Raw genomic sequence first — 25,983 nt, forward strand, 5'->3', positions numbered from 1 at the left:
TGTGAAATGAATTGTGACACTAGTTAGAGGCTCTGGCCTTCTGACTATCTGAGCAAAAATGCTAGTGACTGATTTAGGTCACTGCTACATGGCTGTAAATGAAAGCAATTTTTAAATATGGATATTCACAAAGCAAGAATATTGTTTTATTTAGTTTTTAATAAGGTTCAATTACATTCATCACAGAATGATCTGAAAGAGAGTATTATCAAATAAAATATGAGTTGCATTAAATAACACAGGAATGTAAAATGCTGACTAAAGCCTTGAGTACTGCTTTTAAAATGCATATGGAATTTTTTTATAGTACTGCTACAGTATTTCTTATCATGATACAATGCAGTTAGTTAAATGAATTGTTAGGAACAATACAAGTTAAATTTCCACTAATTATATAATAAAAGTGTAAATTGTACACTAAGGGCCATTATGTCAAACAAACTAAAACACAATGATAAAAATTAGATGAAGAATAAGACAAAGAAGAAAAAGTCTCACTTGCATATCACCTTTCATATGAGAGTACGTCAACTGTACAAAGCACAGTAACATCCATCCATCCATCCATTATCCAACTCGCTATATCCTAACTAAAGACTCACAGGGGTCTGCTGGAGCCAGACCCAGCTAACACAGGACGCAAGACAGGAAACAAACCCCGGGCAGGATGTCAGCCCTCTGCAGAGCACAGTAACAGCAATAATAAAATAAAAAAGGAAACCACTAAAACTCCAGCAAAAAAGCAAAAAGTACAAACAATTCACAGATTTACATATACTGTAATTGTAATTATACTGACTCAGACATAAATTACAGAGATGGGTCTTTTTCTAAAGGTTTCTAGACATAGATTAAAAAGTGCAAAGACTCTCCATTCTTTTTGTATTTCACTTAAGTTCAGCATACAGTATACAGACCTAACAATGCAGCTTTAGGCCAAACCACATAACATGATTTTTCCAGTGACTATCAGTTTTAGCCTTCATTTGCAAATTTCTTAACGAGTCAGAGGCAGTTATTGGGTCACTCCTTTGAAGCCAGTCGCATAATGTGACATTTTTTGTCTTTAGTCATAGTGGGAGGCTCTGTATGAACGAGATCTGCCAACCAATAAATGCTAATTCATACGTGTAATGCATATAATGCAGTGGCAAATAATAATGAACTTGGGTGCTTTCGTCCAGTCAAACAGAAGAGAAGCTTGTCTGTTTGTCCATGACTGAATGGAAAATAAAAAAGGGCCAAGATTGCAGCTGAACTTGCCAATTCCTGTTAACCCTTTGTGCTGGCTCTGACAGGCAGCACATTATTGGCTTTCACAAAAGGAGGGAGAGCACAACTATGCTGGAAGGTTGGACTACAGTCGTTTAATGTGATAAACCCAGTGATTTTTACTCATTATAAATTTGCATGGTCTAGCAACGAGATCAGCAATAGCTGTTGGCAAGTCTGATATACCCAATGACTAGAAGTCTCATATCATTGGCTTTACACTTAAAAATTCAGCTATACATTGTAACAGATGGCCAGGGCCCTTACATGGCCAGGACACCTTCTTAAAGGAAGGACTGGGGAGCTGATATGTGCAAGGCACTGCTTACCATGGAGCACTAGATTGCAGCTCCCATTACAGTGGTTCCTCGGATCCCAACAGGGCTGCATGGGATTTGAAGTTTGGCACAGCCCTGCTAGGTTCCATGTAGGCCATCAGGGGGAGCTGTAGAGCCCTACTTTGTCAGGCTTCCACCACACATGGGAGTGCTTCTGGACCTCGCTAAAAAGCCACTTGGAGTACTCCCAGGTGCAACATAAAAGGAGTCGCCTGCTTCCATTCGGGGAGCAGGAGTCAGGAGGAAGAGGGACAAAGCTTGCTGGAGGAGGAGTGTGAGAAAGAGAGATAGAAAAGAAGAGAAAGAAAGTGCTATGTATATTTACCTGTTGGTGCTTTGCTGTACTGTGTTGTGCAGGTGGGAAACGTTTCCCACATCAGAATAAAAAGCCTGTGTGCTTGGAACTTGTGTCTGACGTCTGTCTATGTCAGGTTTATCATGATTTCATTGTTATTGTTTCAAACAGGACTAATGTGTGCTTGATTGTGTGCAAGTGTTTGGATATTTGTACTTTTTTTTTAAAGTTTATAAAAAAGAAAGCATACCAATGGTGTGTTTGTAACAAAGGCATGGACATGGCTTTTTTTTACTGATTCTGGAATAAAAAAAGACCATATCTTGAAACTATTTCTTTATTGAAGATGTTACATTTATATTCATGAAAAAATAAAACTTTGGTGAAATACTTGCTTTCTTGAGCTAAACAATGTACAGGTGGATTGGGCTAAAGATGAAGCATTGATTAAATTTGAAACTGAAAAGCTATATTGTACATAATGTTCATTCATTGGACCCGACTGAAAAAGTGGATAGGCAAAAATTATCGTAACAAAACACAATACTGAGAATAGATTAACAACTTAAGAACAAGTATAAAATCTAAGTAGTCCAACATATGACGTTTCTGTGACGGTGTAGGTTGGCTCCATGGTTCCTCTTTCATTTTGTGAGCCTCTTGAACCCACGGCTGCTGATAACATTTCCAAGTAAGGGGAAGATGTAAAGTGCTCAGTGCTTTTATTAAAAAAAACAAAGAAAATACTGTTCAAAGAGTGCAGTGTTTAATTAAATAATCCATAAAAATAATGTTATAGCAATCAAATAAATAATCCATTAAAATGAGGTTAAGAAGGAAGCTGTCCTTAAAAGCATGAGTCCTGGTGCATTCTCTTAAAAACAGACTTCTCCTTGGCTTAACCCAGAGGGGGTCCTTCCAATCAAGGAGGCACATAACCGGCAGTTCAGCCCACCTTCATCATTGCTTCTAGACTCGAACCCCTGTAGCCCTCTCTGGCTCTAGGCAGGGTACCCCATCTACCCTCCAACTCTCACTGCCTGGCTTGTGTTCTTGTGGTCAATGGCACCACCCACAGAACATCTCTCTCAGCCTCTCACTCCACTGAAGTCGAGCTGCCTCTCTTCGGCGAGTCACTACAACCGAGCAGCATTTCAGCCATTCCAGCTCCCAGGTCACTCAGCTGGAGTTGCATCAGCCCCCAGGCGCCGTTCACATGCTCCACTTGAGACTTCCTCCCAACTGTCTGGCTTTTCTCGTCTGCACAAACTGTCTCTCTGTCATTCCTGCCTTTCTCCTCTTCTTCCTTTAACCTCCACCTTTTCTTCTGATTGGTCTTATTATTCTTCCTTTCCCCTCTTCTTTTTTCCCAGTTCTTGTGCCAACTCGTTCTTATAAGCCACTGTGGGCGCAGCATCTCAATCACACAGCGCAGGAAGAAAATGAAGCAATTGAGAAAGACAGCAGCTTCACCCCAATTATACCACCAACTTTACAGCTGAGAGAGCACGCACACCCATTAATGTTTAAAAATGGCGCTCTTTTGTTAGTCACAGTTCCCTGTATAAAACTGTGGTCTTCACAGCAAAATACTATAAATCATTATAGTATGCACAAAAATCCAAGTTCATTATCTCTATAAAGGAAAATCTACTGGAGTGTTTTTTCTCAAAATTAGCAAGCACCTAGCATTTTTACAATGCTATTAACTGTGCTAGTTTTCATTTAGATTGAGTGATTACTTTTTGAATTTTTGTGTCTCACTTCAACATTCTCATACATAGACATCCCCCCTGAAGGAGAAGGAGTTCAAATCATGTTCAGGAATAAAAAAACACACAAATATCTTGAAAACTCACAGCTGAAATGTTATCTTTCACTCTCTCTTTTGATATATTTATTATATATAAATATGCTACATGTGAAAGATAAGAAGTAACAAAAAGACAAACTGACTACTCATGAATTTGTTGTCCAGCATGAGTTTGTGCTTAGGTTAGAAATAATCAGGGTACAAATTAAGCAAGCTTTGTTTCTTGTTTGAAATGGTAACACACGTGACACTGAAAAAATGGATGTTATATAAAAATAAAAACATACAGGTACACCAGTTGGACACGATAAAGTTGTTTAATTAAGGAATTATTTAATTATGCTTAATATTTTTTTAATATATGTTGAAATAACAATACTTCTATATAAAATAAATTAAGTGTATTATGTAAAATTAATTATATTATGTTAAACCCACTTGTAGCACTTTGAGCTACATTATTTGTATATAAATGTGCTATATAAATAAATGTTGTTGTTAAACCAACATGACATGTCAAAAACATTTTTTGTAACCTGTTTTTAAAAAAATACACATCATCGAGTTATTTTAGCTATAACTTATTTAATTGGTTTATTATACTTGATTATATTGTTTTTATAAACTGTCTTTTCACAGTTCATGGAAATTATTTGTATATGCAGGTATACTGGATGAAATCAGTATTCAAATAACACTATATCAGCTATTTTATTGATATGAAGTTAAGAATATTTTTAGTTGTTTTGGGTGATCGTACTTTCTGTGTAACTTTAATAATAGCAATAAGAGGCAAAGAAAAAATGCTTTTCTGATGAAACTGGATAAAAAATTTGCCAGTGTATCTAAAAAAGAAAAGAAAAACAGCTTTCACGACCACACAAAACCCAAGATATTTGGAAAAAAAACAACTTTGCTAAAAATCTTTAACTATCTTTCTTTCTAAATGTACAGTACAAAAATTAAAATGATGCTTTGTTACAAAGGGCAGGGAGCACAAGTTAACTAAGCAGCTGCCTCCTGCCACTCTATTTAGATGTGGACGTAATTTCCCAAAGTCAAAAGGCCTTTCACCTGCTGTCTTTAAACCCCAAACATAAGTGGTGACCCTCTAAAAAAATAGATTTGTCACTAGCAGAGGTGAGAAAAATAAAGGACCAGTAAAGAATTGCTAGAAGGAGCAGGCAGAAAACAAAGTCTAAGACCAAGCTAAGATTCAGAAACTAAAGTAAAAAATAAAAACACTCAGACAAAATCAGCACGAGTAGGAACAACCAAAGTAGGAGTCTGATGCCAAAACTAACCTGAAAGGATTCCTAATCAAACACAGAGCAAAGAACAGACAATATTTTCTCCAGATATCACAAAGCTAGAATGCAATGCCTACTATGCTGTCATCTAAATGACATAACAAGCAAAATGACCAGCAATAGCCATAAGTAAACAATATGCCAGCTATCATAAAAAAAAAATTGCAAAAATGTCTGTAGGAACAGCAATAACTCCTATAAAATGTAGTTGAGAAAATGCCACCATCACAAAGATAAACGAACATTTAAAAACAAAATGTTCAAATCTGCTTGGAAATTACATAAAACAAAATAGTAGCAGGTCAGTGCTCTTGAGCGTAGATTCTTTTCCTCGCTTAATATGAGCTTTCTCCTCAGCTCAACTCTTGACTCTGGCTCCTAAAACCACCTTAAACATCACTTTAGAATCACTATTAGTCAAGCACCAGAATCAATTCCACAATTAGGATGCCTTACTTTTGCACAAGGGACACCAGGTTGTTAATTAGGACATCCCGATTTTTGACTTCTGCTTTGGTTAGCTTTTCTGTTTTTCATCATATGGTACTATTTTAGCTAGGTTTCCCTGAATTACATTTAAATTTCTTTTTTTCTGCCTTTTTTCATTTTTCAATATTGTTAATTGGTTTATTGTCTAATTATGCATGTTCTGCTAATTCTATTCTTATTATGTTAACTTTCAGCAAGGTTCAAGCTAGTGTACACATTCATTGTATGTCATTTTTGATTATTTTTTTTGTATTTTACAAGTGGTTCCCCAGGAGGCAGGGACACCTATTCATCACCATCTAGGGTGCCCTATAAAAGTTAAGGAAAACCAACCATCCCTTGCAGTTCATTGAATGCATTTGTGTTTGTGAGTGTCTTGTATGATTTTTCTGTGCTTTTGTTCATTACTGGATATTTGATTTGTGTATTGGGACATTGTTTGCTTTGGACTGTCTTTGATGTTTCAGGCAAATCCTTTAGCCTTTTATGAACCTCTAAACTTATTTTGTGACACAGAGTATTTTTATAAAAATAAAGCTTTTTATTTTTAAAGATTCTATATTTGCATTTTTTGTGACTAGACAAGGGTTTGATGGATATACCCCAACTGTCCAGTTGGCATTTTGAGTCATTATTAGGACTAATTGCTCTTGTTCTTGGATTACTGCTCTCAGATTGTAGAATGAACTTGGTTACCTTAGGTAACTCTTTTTTGCTTTATTTAAGCATTTTTGTTATTCTTATTATTTTCCCTTCTGTTAATAAAAACCTTTCATAAAGAATTTTGTTTTGTCATTATCTTGCAGCTTGAATTTTTTCCAGTTTTCTTTTCTTTTTTTTTGATATTCTTTATATATTTGGGACCTTTCTAGTTATTTTGCCAGTTCTATTTGTTTAGCCTTCCAGTTTCCAAGGGTCAGGCAACCCAGAGCAGGGCAGTTAGGATTATGGCCTGTTTTCTGTGGGTATTTTTGAAGGCTTAACGCCTTTTGCTATTTTCTGGTACTAGAATGACAACATCTTGTCTTTATGTTATTTTCTTTGTCCTCTTTGTGGTATTAAATAGATTTTTTTGAACAAGCAACCTGATCCCACCTACCCGAGCTAGTGGCTATTTGCTGCCATCTATCAGAAAGGAGGTAATGCAAACTTTTAATTTCCCTTATTGGCTTCACTCTATCTATATTGTCTGTTGAGCTGCCTGATCTCTACATTCCTTGGGTATCATTACATGTTTCCACCAGAACTCTTTAGCAGTGGCTCTATCCTTTTCTAGGAGCATACTGACTTCTAGAAGCCAAATGGTTTTACACTGGCACAGGCAGTGCTTCTCACTCTTTCAGTGTGGCTTCATCTTTCAACTGGTGGCTTGAAATGGGGCTTTGCTCTCTGCTGGACCATCCTGATTTAGCCCTTGCCTCTGGGAATCTCTTGACATCAGACCACTCCTTCAGAGCAATGTCAAGGATTTTTATGTTCGTTATTCAAACAATGGTTACAACAGAGGAGCAAACCTGAAGAAGGAACATTGTTTAAACCAATTGCACTTCCCTTCTGCATTTGAGATAAAGAAGTTTCTTTTAAGATTCTATTTATAGTTTTTTGACTCAAATGGCAGATTGTTGTTAAGAAATAGTTATGTGATAGATTGATCCAGAAAAGATTATATTTTAAGCTGCTAATGTGAAGCAGAAGTAAGATATGTCCTTTTTGACTAGACACAAGCTGTATATAAATATGATGAATTCCACATCTCGGGTGTTTAAAGAACTATCAATATGTAAATTAACATGTCTCAAAAAATGTGAAATTATTCTTGGAATAGCCATACATAAACATGAAGAGCAGAGGCATATGTTACAGAAAGGGTAATATACTGAATAGATCAAAATTTTCCTAAAGCATTTTTCCAGTTATCATTAGTCAAAAAGAGATATTCTACTCTTCTTCCACCTCAGCTCTCCTGACGTTTAGTGTGTACAAATTTGTAATTGGAAGTGAGATTCAAAGATGAGAGTTTGCATCGCTTGAACATAACCATCTGATTGTAAGAAATGTAAAACCAGGCTTAGCTAAGTGAGATTACTTATGATGAAGGGGCCTTACATACTGTATAGTAAGGCATGATTAAGCTGATTAAGTGGGCATACAGCTAATCAAAGAATGAAACACTTGAGATGGAATAGTTTTACTTTTAATAAGGTTTTATTAAAACATTATGTCTGCTTAGCAACAGCTCTGGATAAACAGATATTACAAGGGAAGTGCTCCTTTTGAGGGGCTTCATGTTGTAATGGATTTTCAATTTTTACAGATAGTATGATGCGCCTTATGAATTAGAGGTTTACTATCAAACTTGAAAACAGTGACCGCCACCTAAGTGAGATAAAATGATCAACGAAGCAAATCTTGTGGGGCAGATGCCAGTCTTTTATCCAGGTTTTCAGTGACAGTAGTCCACTAAACTGATTGGTATCTGTCATTGGTTGGAGCAGAGGGACAAGGAGAGCTTCCTTCACGTTCGACTGAAAATTGTATCCAGGTATTCAAAGGACCCTTTCATTTTTCCAGAAGGACAATGTCATTTAGACAAACATGAAGAGCAACTGTGCTTCTCCAGTAGTGTGGGTAGCTGTAAATAAACATCAAATAACTTAGGTTCCAGGAAAATAATATATTTCTCATAAACTTTAATATCCGAGTCACTGAATCCATAACAATTAAAATTTCACTTGGAGAATCCACTGCTGATGAATTCTGTAGTTCTTGGTGCTCAGGAAAGATTTCTGTTGCTAAAATGTGATTTTGTTTGTAGATAGAAAACTGAAAAAGTCGTGTCCTCTGAGCTTCATCTGACACTGTCTGCCAGCTCCATCATGGTGTGAATATACAGTAGTGATACAACAGTGCCCAAAAGAGCTTTACAAGAAGGCTTTATTAGATTTTTCTTGCAGAGTCTTTTGCTTCAGCAGAAAAAAAATTCACATTTTGGCAGTAAGTTTTCATGTATATCTCCTCAATTTCAGTATTCAGTTTCAAAATTCAAAGTTTTCCTAGTCAAAACTCTTCATATTTCAAGCCAGAAGAAAGTTACACTCCACCATTAAAATATATTGCATACTGTATATCACATTTATGTCCAACCCATCTGTGACTAACTCCCCTCCTATAATGCAGAAATAATGTGCTCTTTCTCCCCCTGGAGTAAGTGGCTTTAATGACTGCTGAGTGGATGAATAATGAAATTATGTTTTTTTTTTTTAACTTTCACATTCATGGAGATTAAACCATTGATTCCATAGTAATGAGAAAATAACAGGTAAACGGTTAAAAATAGTGAGAAAATAAAAATAATAAAGCTAACATAAGAAAAAGGAAATCTGATGTATGATATAAAACTACTGACATATTTTGAATAAAATAAGTTCACACATAATGTGAGGAAATTAGTATTTTGTGTTTCTGTCTGTGGCTAAAATTTGAGACTGCCAACAACCTAAAAAATTAAATTTCACATTTAAAAAGGGATTAGTCAAATCAGAGACAGAAAAAAAGTTAATTTTCTTTTTTCAAAAGGCAAAGACCCAGTTCCCAAAGTTTAAAAATTACTTTAGACAAAATTTCAAATAAAGCCCACAATAGATTAAAATAAATAGTGTGGTGTTTTTATGGAATGTGCTTAACCTAAATGTGAAATTAGTTTTCTCCTAAATTGAAAACAGCCATTGAGTTTCTTATCTTGGAGGGGACATTGATAAGTATCAGGATTTGGGAATGCGAAAACTATAAGACCACAAAAAATACCATTACAAGAAGAATGTAATTAAGAAAAACTAACATCAACTTTAAAATCTGTGAATTCTGAACGTTCTCAGCAATACTGTCAGTCTTACTGTTACTGATTAAAAAATAAAAAAGGAAAATTGACCTGAAAAATTATATAGATATGATATATACAGTACATCTAAGTTTATTTTTTTACATTTGAAACTGCTGAGCCAGCCCATTAAACACACTTATGAGAAAAGTGGGAAGTATTACCACTGGAAGTTCATGTCAATTAAAGTTGTTAATGATCATGCAATTTTCTGTGGAATGTTGGGTCGTGGGATTTAAAATTTGAAGTAAAGTTCTTGCTCACAAAAATGAATTTTTCATTCATGTTAAAAGTGACAATATTGATTTGAGTTTTGTCACTTTTAAACAAAAGAAATTTGTTATTATGGTCATGCATTAATAAAAGTTCATTTTATGCAAGTATTGGTAGGAGTCTTCTCTCCTAGGCCAATGAAACAAAACAATGACTGATAAAAGCAAATATTAAATAACTAAAAAAGTGCAAATACGGTACACACTGGTCCTATGTGTTAATGATGGAAATTAAAATATATTAAATGTGAATGAATGAGAGGCTTTATATGTTGCTTTCAATGATGACCTGGTGTTGCTCCACTTAGCCATTGATTAAGCACCACAAGATGTGTTTAATGTATTTTATTTCAGGAAAGGATGTAGTACCTGATAATCCTGCTCATCAATCTTACTCCTCTTCCATTTAGAAAACAGTGGACCTCAAAGCCTACAGCAACAACAAGCAAGACCCTTTGTCTTCTCAAAGTAAGAAAAATTGCTTCATTAAATGCCATTATGCAACTGTTTTTTTTAATGTATCAAACAATTACTGATTTGTACTATATAAATTATCTGTAATTTGTAGCTTTAAAAGCTGTGTAGGAATGCTCAGTTAACTATCTCAACAATGTTTTCCACAATTTCTTATTGGAAAAGTAGTCCAATTGTACTGTGCCTCATTTTGTATAGCAGTAATTTAATCTTCTCAAGCTCCTCCCTTTCCTTCCTACAGACAATTTTCCACTATAATAACTCTGTATTTTTAATATTAGGAAATGGAGGAAAAGAATGCATGTAAAAGTTTACATTCGGTACAAATTCTGATTTCAACTTACAAAGTGAAACAGCTGACGCCAAATTTCTTACAATGGTGAAATTCATTTCTGAACAATTTTCAAGCAAAAAACTGCTTATATGACCGAAACAGGTTGCAGATAGCATACAGGAAACTGCAGGCACTAGGGAAGGAAAAGGAGAGTTATGTGTTCTATGAATAAGAAATCATACTCCTTACAGAAGTCGGTGGGGGCATCTAAACAAAAGTGATCACTAGTGACGAGTTCTTGCAGGTATTTTAACTGCAACTGTTCCTTGGAATTGGGTTGTTTCAAAATAAAGACGGACACAGAATTGCACTCAGAATTTAACAGATGTTACAATCTTCCAGGTATTTTAGATAAAAAAATTAGTCCTGGAGCTTCTGCTACACAAACTGTGCCTTCTGAATTTGAGCTCTAATAATGAAATTATGTCCGATAACTCTTGGCGGATTGAGAACCACAGGTGAAAAGACAACCCAGTTCTAAGTAATTAGCCACCCATATTGTTAATTTTACCAGGTTGAGCTGTACTGTATATTTAGTAGTCACTCTTAAAGTAGGAAACATATTGGGATGAAAATACTCCATAAACTTCCTCTTGATAAAAAGATATCCCCTGCTAGATCCACTTGCATTTATTAAAACAGTGCCCAAATGCACAAACAACAAACAAAAAATATTATTACTCTTTCTAGTACTATAATATGACATGGAATCAGGCAATGATGTACTATGAAGAAACAGAAAGAATGGGGTCCTATAATTGATATGGGGCAGGTGTGTACTTTCACTTGTAAGGAATGAACAAACTTCTCTACGGATAGGTGACGTAAAGAAAATTTTAAAGGCAGGTCAAGTACAGGGTTCAAGGAGACATGAGATAACTAATAGCAGTAAGGAGAAATCACACTTAAGAGGACAAATAAAACAGGAGAACTGAGTTCTTCTCTACTGTGTTGTAGCCTAGACAGCACACCTCATATTTTAAGAGGCAAAACAACAGAAAAGCACTGATGCTCCCCAGCACTTGGGAGTCCTGAGTGACTATTGCATTGTTTGAAGCAGCATATTATTCACAATATTATGGCAAACTTCAATTTAATATTCATCGTGCCTATGGAATTATAAAAATATGCATGTTAACCCCTTTAAAGCAGACTGCATGACACTGACATCAATCAACCATTAAATGGCTTACCTCCTTAACAAGCAGACTCTCAGCCTGCATTTCAGCCCCTTCAGGAACTGTTGAGTATAATGTCGGCCTATCCCAGGACACTGTAGAGATCTATAAAATAAACAAACACACAGAATTTACATCTTGGTTATTAAGTTGGCATTAATTGAAGCAGTGCAATTTTTTTTTTCAAAATATTAATTAAAATGTACTAGAATGAGAAGTCAAAAAACTGGCAGTTTTTTTGTGTGTGTGTCTCGGTGATTCTGTGCATGAACACAGCTTGTGTATGTGACTTTGAGTAACTGAGTGCATCTCTATCTGTCTGAGTGAGTGTGTAAGTGAGGATGATCACTGGCTTCTGATTTGACAGAGTCACCTGTATTTCTCATTTCAGCATGCTAGTTATTCGGCTAGGTTGCAGATCTAGAGAGAGGGAATCAGAAACTACAATCTTTGAAATCAGGAACCTCAGACAGCCTAAATAGACAATGTCTCCAAAACTGAAGCAAACATTACAGGCACAGGAGAGAATGGTTCATCCTGAAAAATACTGAACCATGGGTGTGGGAAGTTGTGAGGGGCCCATGTAAGACACTGACTTATCTCACTCAGCAGAGTGTGTTTTACAATTTGGTCATAAGGTTTTCGTCTGACTCTTCAATCTGATTCTAAAAGTGTTTGTCGTTGCTCCATATTTTGTTTATTTATTTATCTTCTCTTTGTTCAAGGTTGAATGTGAGATGGGATGTTGACACAATGATTCACCCTGCTACCTCACAACTGTGGTTATCAGAGTTCAACTACTGGCCTAAACGCTGACTGTGTAGAGTATGTACATTTCCCAGTGTCTGTGTGGGGTTTCTCTTGATACTCCTGTTTCCTCACATATCTCAAAGACATTCATGCCAGCTTACTGCCGACTATGAATAGTAATGAATTTTGCACTAGTGTTTCCTCCTATTACTCCCTTACAACTACTTCTGCCAGCATTGTCTTTAGCTCAGAAGAGTGTTTGGAAAATGGATGGATGTTTAGGTATCGGGGTTACCATTTTGCTGCTTTAAAAGGCTTACTAATTGCAGCAGGTAAGACTATGATTTTTGTTCTATATTCTAATTTCTAGAGTATTTTGTGTTATAGTTCATTTAATAATGCTTGTTGTTTCAGGACATCAGCTAGGATTCAAAGATAAATATGCAAGGAATATCATGGAAAGTGTACCTCCTACAGGCCTTTGCCTCAACCCATTATGCCCAGGAACTAGCATGCACGGAAAAGAAAATGACAGATGGATTTTGTTTGTAAAGGAAAGTGTAAAGTGTTGAGCTCCTTTAGTAATGTTTAGAAAACATGCCATCCATCCTCCAGTTTTCTTGTGGTTGCTCTCCTACAAACAGATGGTTGAAAAGGCTCTAGGCAGGAGACTCAATATTTCATTAACACAGATTAAATAAGGTAAGCATTCCCTTGTCCCTGTTGTTCTCCCATCTGCCCTTTCTGTACTAAATAATTCTAAAATGTGATCACTAAATTAGACAAGGTGCCATCAGGAACCTGGCCCAGAAAAGAATGAAAAGACCACGGGTCTCCACAGTCTTCAAGCAAAGAATTAGGCTAAGTGAAAAGAAAATGCAAAAATGTCCTTGTGACACTGAATCATAAAAGTCATTTAGTGCTAGAGTACAGCCAAATTACTGTGGTTAGTCTCATTCTGTAATTATAAGGAGACACTAAATTGAACATTTATTCACACAGACAGAAGGAATCTAAAGTAGAGGTAGAGGTTCCTGATGGTCACTATCACTATAAGGTTTGAAACTACTCTTTCCCAAAAAGACCATGCAAGTGATTAAAATTATGTGCAGCATAATTTTTTCTCAACAACTAACAACCACCACACTCACATTGCTTGCAAAGAAAAATTAATTAACCAGTTTATATGCATAAGAAAAGGGAAATACACACACAAACACACACACATACATAAATATATATATAAATATATATATAAATATATATATATATATATATATATATACAGTACAGGCCAAAAGTTTGGACACACCTCCTCATTCAATGTGTTTTCTTTATTTTCATGACCACCTACCTGTTGAAGCTCATCGAGAGAATGCCAAGAGTGTGCAAAGCAGTAATCAGAGCAAAGGGTGGCTATTTTGAAGAAACTAGAATATAAAACATGTTTTCAGTTATTTCACCTTTTTTTGTTAAGTACATAACTCCACATGTGTTCATTCATAGTTTTGATGCCTTCAGTGAGAATCTACCAATGTAAATGGTCATGAAAATAAAGAAAACACATTGATTGAGGAGGTGTGTACACCACCGAACAGGAAGTGACATCTTCATGTAAGCCGTCATTGTGTGCAGCTCACCATTGGAACATGTTGCAATGCACTGGAATGTATTATATTAATATAAATACAACCTGGGCATAAACTGAGCTGATTTTTAGAACACCAGGCTGGGACTCAGTAGGGCTTAACACTAGAATTACCAGAGCCTACGAAAAAACTCGTAATTCCGTCCCACCTTAAACTGCTTCTTAAATCCCTTCACACCTCTCCGCCAGCCCTTTGTCTTCTAAATGTGCTGATAAAGAGAAGCCGGCTATTCCATCCCCACCAATTTAGAACGTGCACGAACTTCTCTCAGCTCATGCCTTGATTGAGTATCTGGGAGTGAAGTGGAGTTTTAGAGTGAAATAATAGATCGTTGTTTGGAACACACGCATTTCATGTCTGTTCCGTTTCTACAGTAATCTGTGTCAACACATTGTTAAAACAGAAACTTTTTTATATTCTAGTAGTAGATGACAAAATGTAGGCATAAACTATATAATGTATGAAGCCTGAAGTCCAAATAGCAAAGAAACATTTTCACAAGAATAACACAATTGCACTTTTATTCAAACATATAACTGCAGAAGAGAAAGCCGCCTTAACATGCTACATTGACACCACTTTACTATAACTGACTCTGTGGTTCAATAGATACAGCCCCGCTTAGGAGATCAAGGGTCACGGGTTCGATCCTGCGCCCTCCCTTTTGAGAAGTAAACTGTTCTTAGTCTTACTGTTTTAGAATAAAACATACATTTGATTTCAGTCTGTAACAGCCGGTGCAATTTATGATCTTTGTAAAGGTTAGCTTTTTTTTTTTTTTATTCACTTTTCACTCTCTCAGTCGCGTTCAGAATCAATCCATACAACCCCATCTGACACGGCTGTTTTCACTAAAGACGCGCTATAGCTCTGCAGTGTACCACGATGCATACTAACGCCCAACCCCCGGGTTCTGACACACAAACGCTGGCGAAGCTGCCTTCTTCGTATCTCACCGTCACTTGCTTTTCTTTTTATTCAGTTTTATTGAGTGTTCCTGCCAGTTCCCGCATGTTGCTGTATGCTTTTTCTTTTGCACCCCAGGACATGCAGAAGAAAGAATGGTAAAGACCAGTAACTTCGGCGCTATATGCAATCATCAGACACTCCCCATCTGCCCGTGTCGTTCAAACACAGGAACATATATTGGTGTAAAAGTATAACAAAAGTGCACTTTTATTCAAGTGCACTTTTTCCATCGCCTTTTCCTGTAAGAAGCAGTGTACACACTTCTCTCTATGCTGTGGTTTCTATTACACACCTGAAAGAAAGAGACAATACATGTGAACATATCCAGCATACAGCAACATGCGGGGACTGGCAGGAACACTCAATAAAACTGAATAAAAAGAAAATCAAGTGACGGTGAGATACGAAGAAGGCAGCTTCGCCAGCGCCTGTGTGTCAGAACCCGGGGGGGCGTTAGTATGCATCGTGGTACAGCACAGAGCTATAGCGTCTGTATTCTGTTTCTTTTGTACTCCAGGGCACGCAGAGGAGAGAATAGTAAAGAGCAGTAAGTTCGCGCTATATGCAATCATCAGACACTCCCCATCTGCCCGTTGTTTTGTTATACTTTTCAATACTTTTTATACTGCTCAAACGGGCATGCTCAAAAAATACACGTGTAATGCCACGAAAAGTGCACGCAGACACTTCATTTCGCAAACAAAACAAGTGCACTTTTATTCAAAACTACCTGTATAACCGAAGAAAAAGAAAGCAAGATACAGTAGGCGATTGATCGACATCTTGCATGGTGCAATGCTAAGAAGTGAAGATTTTCATTCCGTGCTATATAAAATCATCACATTCAAATATTAACAGTTCCCACACACCCAAGGACCGTCCTTCCTACATTTACGACACGTGTACTTGTTGCCGTGTACACACCTCTCTGTGCTATGGTTTCTATTACACTGAATGAGCACCTGACACTGTACTTTCTTCCCTGGGGGAAGGTCCCGCATCAGAGAATTTCCAGTTCCTGCATAAATTCACACCCGATCTGACGCTGTTCGTTTTCAAATAATATTGCATTAGTGCGATTATATTTTCACATATATTGTCTCTTTCTTTCAGGTGTGTAATAGAAACCACAGCATAGAGAGAAGTGTGTACACTGCTTCTTACAGGAAAAGGCGATGGGAAAAGTGCACTTGAATAAAAGGGGGGGGCGTTAGTATGCATCGTGGTACACTGCAGAGCTATAGCGCGTCTTTAGTGAAAACAGCCGTGTCAGATGGGGTTGTATGGATTGATTCTGAACACGACTGAGAGTGAAAAGTGAATAAAAAAAAAAAAGCTAACCTTTACAAAGATCATAAATTGCACCGGCTGTTACAGACTGAAATGAAATGTATGTTTTTATACTAAAACAGTAAGACTAAGAACAGTTTACTTCTCAAAAGGGAGGAGCGCAGGATCGAACCCGTGACCCCTTGATTCCCAAGCGGGGGCTGTATCTATTGAACCACAGAGTCAGTTATAGTAAACTGGTGTCAATGTCGCCTGTCAAGGCGGCTTTTTCTTTTTGCAGTTATATGTTTGAATAAAAGTGCAATTGTGTTATTCTTGTGAAAATGTTTCTTTGCTATTTGGACTTCAGGCTTCATACATTATATAGTTTATGCCTACATTTTGTCATCTACTACTAGAATATAAAAAAAGTTTCTGTTTTAACAATGTGTTGACACAGATTACTGTAGAAACGGAACAGACATGAAATGCGTGTGTTCCAAACAACGATCTATTATTTCACTCTAAAACTCCACTTCACTCCCAGATACTCAATCAAGGCATGAGCTGAGAGAAGTTCGCACGTTCTAAATTGGTGGGGATGGAATAGCGGCTGCTCCGAGCTTCTCTTTATCAGCACATTTAGAGAACAAAGGACGCTGGCGGAGAGGTGTGAAGGGATTTAAGAAGCAGTTTAAGGTGGGACGGAATTACGAGTTTTTTCGTAGGCTCTGGTAATTCTAGTGTTAAGCTTAAGGGGACAATGCATGTGACTGTACCTGATACACATGGGCACAGTTTTACTCATCTGTATGATGATTGTTTCCTATGAAATGGAAAATGGGTGTTCGCCCCACATTCCAATACCTCTGAGCCCATTGACATAGATAGATAGGTACATTTCCTAATCCCTGTGACTTCCAAAGAGTTATTATGTATGTACCGTGCCTATAAAAAGTACTTGCCCTTTTTTCATATTTTATTGTTTTACAGCACTGAATCACAGTGGATTTAATTTGCTATATTTCACACTGATTATCTGAAAAAGAATCTTAAAAGCCAAAGGGAAAACACATCTTTATAAATGGACATAAATGTATCATAATTGCTTAAGACAAAATACTTGATTGGCCAAGTATTCACCCGTTTACTATGACACACCCAAATCATCACTGGTACAGCCAGTTGGCTTTAGAAGTCACATAATTAGTTGAAATGTGATCACCTGTATGCAGTGAAGGTGCTTGAAAAAGATCTTCGTATAAATACACATACTGATGAGTCACTTTCTTTGCAAGAACTAGAGCAGGGGTGGCCAACTCCGATCTTGGACAGCCATAGTGGCTACAGGTTTTCATTCTATTTTCTTAATTAGTGGCTAGTTTTTAATTAATTTATTTGCTATTTAAGATTCAGACCCTTTAAATCAGGGCTGAACAACTCGGTCCCGAAGGGCCACAGTGGCTTCAGGTTTGTGTTCAAACCCAACCGATCCATGAAAAATCATTCACTGCTGATGAAGCACTTATTGCTGAAGTGACATTTTTCTGCTTCATTTTAGTTTTCTCGCTTGTAAAGATTTTGAACCTGTAATTGGCTTCTAATTAAGCAACTGGGCTGGAACAAAAATCTGCAGCCACTGCAGCTCTCCAAGATTGGGGTTGGCCATGGACACCCCTGAAATAGACTACATTATTGAAAAATACCACTCAGTGGATGTGTACAAAAATATACAAAATACTCAATATCCTTGAGTCCAGTTAAATCAATTTTTAAAAAATAGAGAGAATATGACACAACTCTAACTCTGCCTAGAGCAGGCCATCCTCAAAAACTGATAAACTGTGCAAGAAGGGCAAGCACTGAAGGAGTTTAAGCTAGAATGGGTGAGACTGGAGTACCTGTGCATAACAGCAACTATTGATAAGGTGCTTCACCAGTCGCAGCTCTAAGAATGAGTAGCAAAGAGAAAGACACTCTTGTAAAATCTCATATGACATCTCAGCTTGAGTTTGCCAGAAAGTATGTGGAAAAGTTTGAAATCAAGAGAAAAAATGTTCTTTTGTCTATTGAGACCAAAACTGACCTCTCTGGACATCAGACTAAATGCTGTTTAATGTAAGTCATACACCATACGATTCAAAGTACACTATTCTTTACCATTATTCATGGAGAAAGCAGCATCAAGCTGTGGGGATGTTTCTCAGTAGCAGACCCTGGAAAGCCAAAGCTACAAAGAAATAGCTAAAAAACTCTGTTAGTGTCCTACAGTGGCCAACTCAGAGCCCAGACCTCAATACAATTAAATATTTATGGCTTGGCTTGAAAATAGCTCTTCACTCAACAACCTCACAAAACTTCAGCAGTTTTGCATGGACGAATGATAAAAATTTGCAGTGACCAGATGTATAAAGCTGATACACACCTGTATACAAAGATTCCTGGCTATCATGGCTGCCAAAGGTAAAAGATAACCTGAACAAGGTAAATACTTGGGCAATTTTTCTATCTTTATTAATTGTAACAAACTGCAGAGATTTAGTTTCACTCTAACATTTACATCTTTTTTTGATGATCAATGTGAAAAAAAACAATCTAAATCCATTTTGATTCTGTAAACACATTAAGCTATACCATGCAATTGTGTGGCTTCATCTGGAGTTCTGTTTGTAGGTTTGGTCTCAATATCACATAAGAGATATAGCAGTGCTAGAAAAAAGTTCAGAGAAAAGTGACAATGCCGATTCCAGGGCTGAGAAGTATGTGCTATGAGGTGAGACTGAAGGAGTTGAATCTTTTTAGTTTTTTTTTTATTGTTTATATTTATTTATTTTTATTGATATTAATTGAAGAAAACAACATTCCATATAATCATGTGACACAAACCAGAATTCAACACAAAAAGGGAAGGGACTACATGAGCTGTCCTTTTCCCCAATACAAATTCCTATTCTATGATTTGATTAATTATATCTTACCATATTTTAAAAAATTCTGAACAGATTTTCTAAGTGAGGATTACATTTTTTTCTAATTTCAATTAGTATAAAACATCAGTTACCCACTGACTTAAAACAAGTGGGTTGGGATTCTTCCAGTTGAGAAAAATAAGTCTATGTGCTAGTACTGTGGTATAAGCAATTACAATGAATTTGTCCTTCTTCACTTTAAGCCGATCTGGGAGTACATCAGACACAGCTGTTAATGGGTTAGGAATGATAGTGACACCAAGTCTGTCTGATAAGCATTTAAAGATTTTTGTCCAAAGTAATACTAATTTGGTGCTCACCCAAAACATGTGGCCCAGTGAAGCTGGAGCTAAATTACAACATTCACATGTTGAATTTTATATATTGTTGAGATGCTGTCTGAGTATTCAAGACTGATCAGTATTGCCTCCAAAACAGAAATGGGTAGAAGGTGAGGAAAACTGGGCAGGTCACTTTCAGTGAAGTTTCTTATTTCAAAGTAGTGGAAACATGGTGTTGATGGGAAGTTAAACTTGAAGCGTAACTGTTCATAAGACACAAAGACCTTATCTATACAGATTTCCAAATGATTTAATCCTGGACATTTTCCAAAGATTAAATAATGTGTAGGTATGAAGGGTTAGAAAAAGGTGAGTATTATGTAGATGTGCAACAAATAAAAGCTTTTCTTCCTTAAAGTGAATTGAAAGTTAGGTAGTGCCATGTCCCCTTCTGCTTTAGGTCGATGTACAGTTGCCCTTTGGATGCGTGGACGTTTTGAATTCCAAATAAATGTGGTTATAATTAAATCTAAATTCTTAAAGAATGATCTATTAATGTAAATAGGGATGCTCTGAAATAAAAATAGAAGCTTGGGAAGAATGTTCATTTTGAAAATACAGATTCTCCTTGCTAATGCGAAATAGAGGATCGACCATCTGTCCACGTGTTGTTTAATTTTTTCCATGAAGATAGCAACATTTAAAAAGAAAAAAAAATCTTTATATTTACTTGTGATGTTTACCACTAGATATTGGAGCTAATCTACTAAAATAAAATTGGAAGGTGTCCAGTCTAATATTGTGTGCTAGAGAGTTCAATGGAAAAACACACTTTTATTAAATTGATTTTGAATTCACATATCTTTTGAAATTCTGCTTGTGCATCGAGGTCTGCTGTTATGGAAGTTTGTGTGTCCGATATATATACAGTACCATATCATCTGATTATAGTGATATTTTCTGTTCAAGTCCTTCTCAGGTAATCAATCCCCTTTGTCTCTGATACATTTTGAAAATGAATGATCAATATCTCAATGGTGATTGCAAAGAGCAGTGGTAATAGGGGGCATCATTGTTGTGTACAGTACCATGTTCTAGTCTGAAGTAGTTTGAGATAATGTTGTAAATACAGACAGAGGCTTCCGGAATGGTATAGAGTAGTTTTATCCATGCACATATATTTGGGTGAAACACAATTCTGTGAATTTGTGAAATTTGGTGAATAGGTAGTCCCATTCAACGATGTCAAATGCTTTTTCTGCATCCAAAGATATTAAGATCTCTGATATGTTAGATTTTATGGGTGAGTATATTACAAACATTGAAAATTAGAAGCTGTTGTCTGCATTGAATAAATTCAGTTTGGTCTGGTGGTATTACATAGGGAAGCACTTTCTCAATCCTTCTAGATAGAGTATGATGCCCATAGTAATTTTGTAAAATTTTTTGGGAACAAAATTTAAGGTAGAATTTTGTTGTCTCTAGCCTCAACAAAAGAGGAGAGTAGACTACATACAAAGCGAAAGCTTATCACATGCGCGCCGAGTTCAAATTATCCTGGTGATGAGATACATTCAAAAAAGTGAACCAGCTGAAACCGGGGACAAAACAGGGACATGTTTCTGAGTGGGGACAGTTGTCCGAAAACGGGGACTGTCCCCAGAAAACAGGGACGGATGGTCACCTTAATTGTAAATAATAATTACATATGCACACACACACTAATGTGCATTCGTAGTTTGAGTCCCTACCTGAGTTGTGTGGGTGGTTACCTACCAGTTGCAAGTAGATCATGGAATATTGCAAATAATGCAAAGAGTACGCGACACGTGTTTCGCCCTCATTTGGGCTCATCTGGTGTACATCTACTGCTCCCCTCTCAGTGATCGAACCTCGGATGTCAGCGTCAGAGACAAAGCCGCTTTAAGTTGCGCCACAGCATGTGCTTCGTTTATTTGATAGGCTTGAGGGGAGCAGTAGAGTGTTATGCTTGATGAGCCCAAATGAGGGCGAAACACGTGTCGCGTACTCTTTGCATTATTTGTAACATTGATGTATGACCACGACTTTAGGGAGATGGCAACTTCAAATCTAACTTCAGAAATTAAACAAAATTTGGTTAATACATTAATGAAATACCACTTCATAAATCGTTCACTTACTTGCTAAAAATTCAGAGATAAAGGAGCTCTGACTGGACCAACCTGACTTAAGAAATTCTGCGGCAGGACAGTGATTTTTATGATGAGCTTACACACTGACTGGAGTTGTCTAACTGTATGTGGTGTAAATAATGTTATTTTTTACTTTACCTGTTTAGTGTTTCCAAGTATCAGTACCTAAGCATTGTGGACAACAACGGGGATGTGAAACCTACAACATAATTCAAAAAATGCAAGCGGCATCAATGTAGCCACAGTCATTGAGACCAGTGTTTTTCAACCAGTGTACCGTGGCACAGTGGTGCGCCGTGAGAGGTTCCCAGGTGTGCCATGGAAATAACAGTATAGTGCACTTGGGTCTGAACTTCAGAGGGACAACCTCCTGGGGTGGCCAAGACCTGTCTGAGGGAGACAAGACTAGCTGGAGAAGCAGAACAGTGATTGCTTTGTTGCAGACTCGGCACTTTGAACACTTCAGATGCATCTCTGGGCTGCTACAGTCCATCTGCCTGGGTGCGTGGTCACCAGTGAGTCTCTCAGGACTAGTGGACTGTGGGTATACGAGTTAACACTGAGGTAGAGAGGGGTGGTCAAAGGGACAAGGGTATGAGGGGCCAAACAGGCCATAAATCATATATTTCTGTATGTAATCTATTGGTTTACTTGTGAACACTATTGGTTTACGAATATTTACTATAGATTTGCATGCATACTTAATTGGTTTGCGTGCGTACAATACTGGTTTCATTTATATGAACTATATTGGTTTGTGTCCGTATATTATTGGTTTGTGCGTGAATTATATCCATTTGTACGTGCATACCACTGGTTTGCATATGAACTATATTGGTTTGCGTGTGTATATCACTGGTTCCAGTACGATTTGTTATTTGTTTGTAAGTGAACTGTATTCGTTTACACTTGCATGGTATCGGTTTGCGTATGAACTATATTGGCTTGTGTTCTGTGTTGGTCTAACAATGGATTTGCGTAGCACTATATTGGTTTCATGCACGTTTTATACTGGTTTCATGTGGGTAACCTGTTGATTTTGTGGTTGAACTCTGTTGGTTGTATGTGTGCACTATGTCAGTTTCACGTATGAAACATATTGGTTATGCGTGCGCACCCTATCGCAACTCTGTGTATGAACTATATCGGTTCTGCGTGTGAATTATATTGGTTGTTCACGTGATCTTCAGAGGACATGGGCGGGGCAAGAAACAGAAACTCAAGGGCCGGTAGAGTCAGGGAGTGTAAAGAGATGTGTCTAGGAGACACATCTGTGTTTAAACGGCACTATATTTTTTTTTTCCGCACAATACATTTGCGAAGGAGTTGGTGGTAATTATTACTATTTAGCAGAATGTACCCTTGAGTCTGTAATGAACACAAGGCTAAAGTTAGGTACGTAATGGGCCGTCTTCTTATTTGCTTCCAGGATCATGTTTGCTCGCACTCAGCCACAGTACTTTTTCACACAACTTTTGAAACCAGTTATTCATTCTGAAGGCAAAATATTCTATATTTACTACTGGTTAGATTCCCCCGCGCTGCACAGACAGGTGAAGTGACTTGTTTATGGTCACATAGTGTCATTATCAGGACTTGAACTAATGAACTCAGTTTAAAAGTGCAGTCTTAAACACTACGCCACAATGCTTACACATCTACAACATGTATATTAATTGGCATAATATAAACTTGTCCAGGACAAATTCCATTGTTAATGTTGAGTTTAACATTTTCAACCCGTTCAGGTTTTGGTTGAAAATCTGGAATATTTATTTTTTCAAATAATGGATCAGTTTGCGGATTAATGTACACACAGTAGAATATTTTGCCTTCCTGTTAATACAGAAGAAGCAGCTGGTTTATGAATAAGTAGCTGACTGCAAGGTTATACTGGATGTAGCTAGAAGTGAATAAAAAGGCAGCTGAATGTGCACCTAACAAAAAGAATTACCACCAAACCCTTTCACAAACATACTGTGACGTGCAAAAGTATTCAATCCCCTTGAAAGTTGTCATAATTTTATGCAAGACAAAATATTTGTACACATATTTATTCATTCAGTATTTTTTCTTATGCTGTAACAAAACATTTCCAAAGTCAAAATAAACTATTTTATGTAGACATTTAATTGAAGAAGAAAATCTCCAAAGTTAATGTTTACATAAGTGTTTAAACCTCTGTGCTTTGGAAGCTCCAGGTTTACACCAATGACAAATTAATTACAAAGGTGGCAGACATTTGACAGTCATATTAAACATAATGAGGTGCTACTTTCTCTCTGATATAAAAGCCCCTTCGTAGGGGCCGTAGTCTTGGTGGACAGTCACTGAAAAATGAAGAGAGAGGAGCATTCTGCTGATGTGAGAAACAAAGTTATTGAAATGCACAAGGTAGCAGGAAATAATTATAAAAATATCAAGAGTTTGAATGTCCCATTGTGCACTGCTGGATCCATCATCAGAAAGTGGAAGGTTCATCACAGCACCGAGACTCTTACTAGAACAGGCCGTCCCTCAAGACTGAACATCAGAGTTAGACATCAACTGGAGAGAGGAAACTAGAAATCCAACCGTCACTCTTGGATGTTTGCAATGCTTTTTGGCAGAAACTTGAGTGAAGGTGCAGGGGTCCACAATTTCAAGAGCTCTCCATTAAACAGGCCTCTACAGGAGGGTGGCAAGAAAGAAGCCATTCCTTAAGATGGTCCACATAAAAGCACATATGGCGTTTTTCCAGTTAAATGTGGGGAGAACGGTTTATGGTCAAATGAAACCAAAATAGAACTTTTTGCTCATACTGTACTTCAAAGAGGTACAGAATTTGTGGTGTAAAACAAACAATGCCCATGCCACAAGAAACACCAGACCTACAGTGGAATATGGTGGTGGCAACATCTTGCTATGGGGATGTTTTTCATGTGCTGGGACTGAGAATCTTGTCAGAGTTGAAGGGACAATAGATGGGCATAAATACCATACAATATTGCAGGAGAACTCGTTCCAGTCTGCTATGAATTTAAAGCTCGGGAGAAGATTAATCTTTCAAGGTGACAATGACCCTAAGCATTAGACAAAAGTGATACTGGGATGGCTCAAAAACAGACAGGTGAATGTTTCGGAATGGCCAAGTCAAAGCCCTGATTTTAACCCTGTTGAGAATCTGGGGCACTGTTTGAAAACTGCTGTTCAGAGATACCATCCCACCAACATAGAGGGTACCTAGAAATCATGCCAAGAAGAATAGGGAAGAATCACGCCTGAGCAATGTGCAGAACTGGGGCATATTTACATACCCCAAAAGAATGAAGGCTGTTACTGCAGCAAAAAGGTTCTTGACAAACTATGAATATGTTGGGCTTGAATACCTAGGTAAACAATCACTTTGGAGTTTTTCTTTACTTAAGTTATTTGGAGTTTGATAACGTTTTGTTACAGCACAAGTATTCACATTAAAAATACCAAATGAATAAATATGTGGACTTTTAAAGGGATTGAATACTTTTGCACATCACTGTATGTTTGTGAAAGGGCTTGGTGGTAATTCTTTTTACCAGTATTTTTAATTAATTCTGAAATGATCACAGGGCTGAAGTTAGGTAAGCATTCAGCTGGCATTTATTCACTCCCAGCTACTCTCAGTATAAGCTTGCAGTCAGCTACTTATTCACACAGCTTTTGCAAAGCCAATTCTTATTCTATTATAACAGCAAGGCAAAATATTCTACAGCGTGTACATTAATCGGCATCATTACAGACTGATCCATTATTTGAAAAAATAAATATTCCACATTTTGGTCCTGCACGGGTCAAAATTGTTAAACTCTAATTTAACAAATGAATCTGTCCTGGACAAGTTTATATATGTCAATGTCACAAAACTATGAAAATTAAGGTGGCCCAACGTCATTTAACACTTTACAGTGCCCATTAAATATCACAGTAAATCACATTTATCTGATATTGAGGTGGGAATACATTGTCACTTTCACCCTGATACTCCATTGGCAGAGCAAAACTCCGCTGCATCTTAAAAAAACGCATCTGTCTTGTCACAAAACTGTGAAAGGTAAGGTGGCCCAATGTGATGTAACTGACCCATGCAGGTCCTAAATGTTTAGCTTTTCAAAGAATTGACACGTTTAGTCAATTAATATACACGTTATAGATGTGCAAGCATTGCGGTTAGGGCTTTGCACTTTCAACCCTTTGTTCGTGGGTTCAAGTCCTGAGACTGACACTGTGTGACCCTGAGCAAGTCACTTCACCT

The 25,983-nt window shown here is 37.1% G+C and overlaps 1 protein-coding gene across 11 annotated transcripts in view; it reads right to left on the minus strand.

Moving 5' to 3' along the window:
- dock10 (dedicator of cytokinesis 10) overlaps nt 1-25,983 on the minus strand; it is a 407,603-nt gene that overhangs the window by 175,503 nt on the left and 206,117 nt on the right. For all 11 annotated transcript variants that reach the window (XM_039756196.1, XM_039756260.1, XM_039756213.1 and 8 more), the window contains exon 3: nt 11,668-11,757. In XM_039756196.1, coding sequence (XP_039612130.1) covers nt 11,668-11,757 — 90 coding nt within the window. The remainder of the gene's footprint in view (nt 1-11,667; nt 11,758-25,983) is intronic.

Source organism: Polypterus senegalus, chromosome 1 (genome assembly GCF_016835505.1).
Source record: "Polypterus senegalus isolate Bchr_013 chromosome 1, ASM1683550v1, whole genome shotgun sequence".
Classification (NCBI taxonomy): domain Eukaryota; kingdom Metazoa; phylum Chordata; class Cladistia; order Polypteriformes; family Polypteridae; genus Polypterus; species Polypterus senegalus.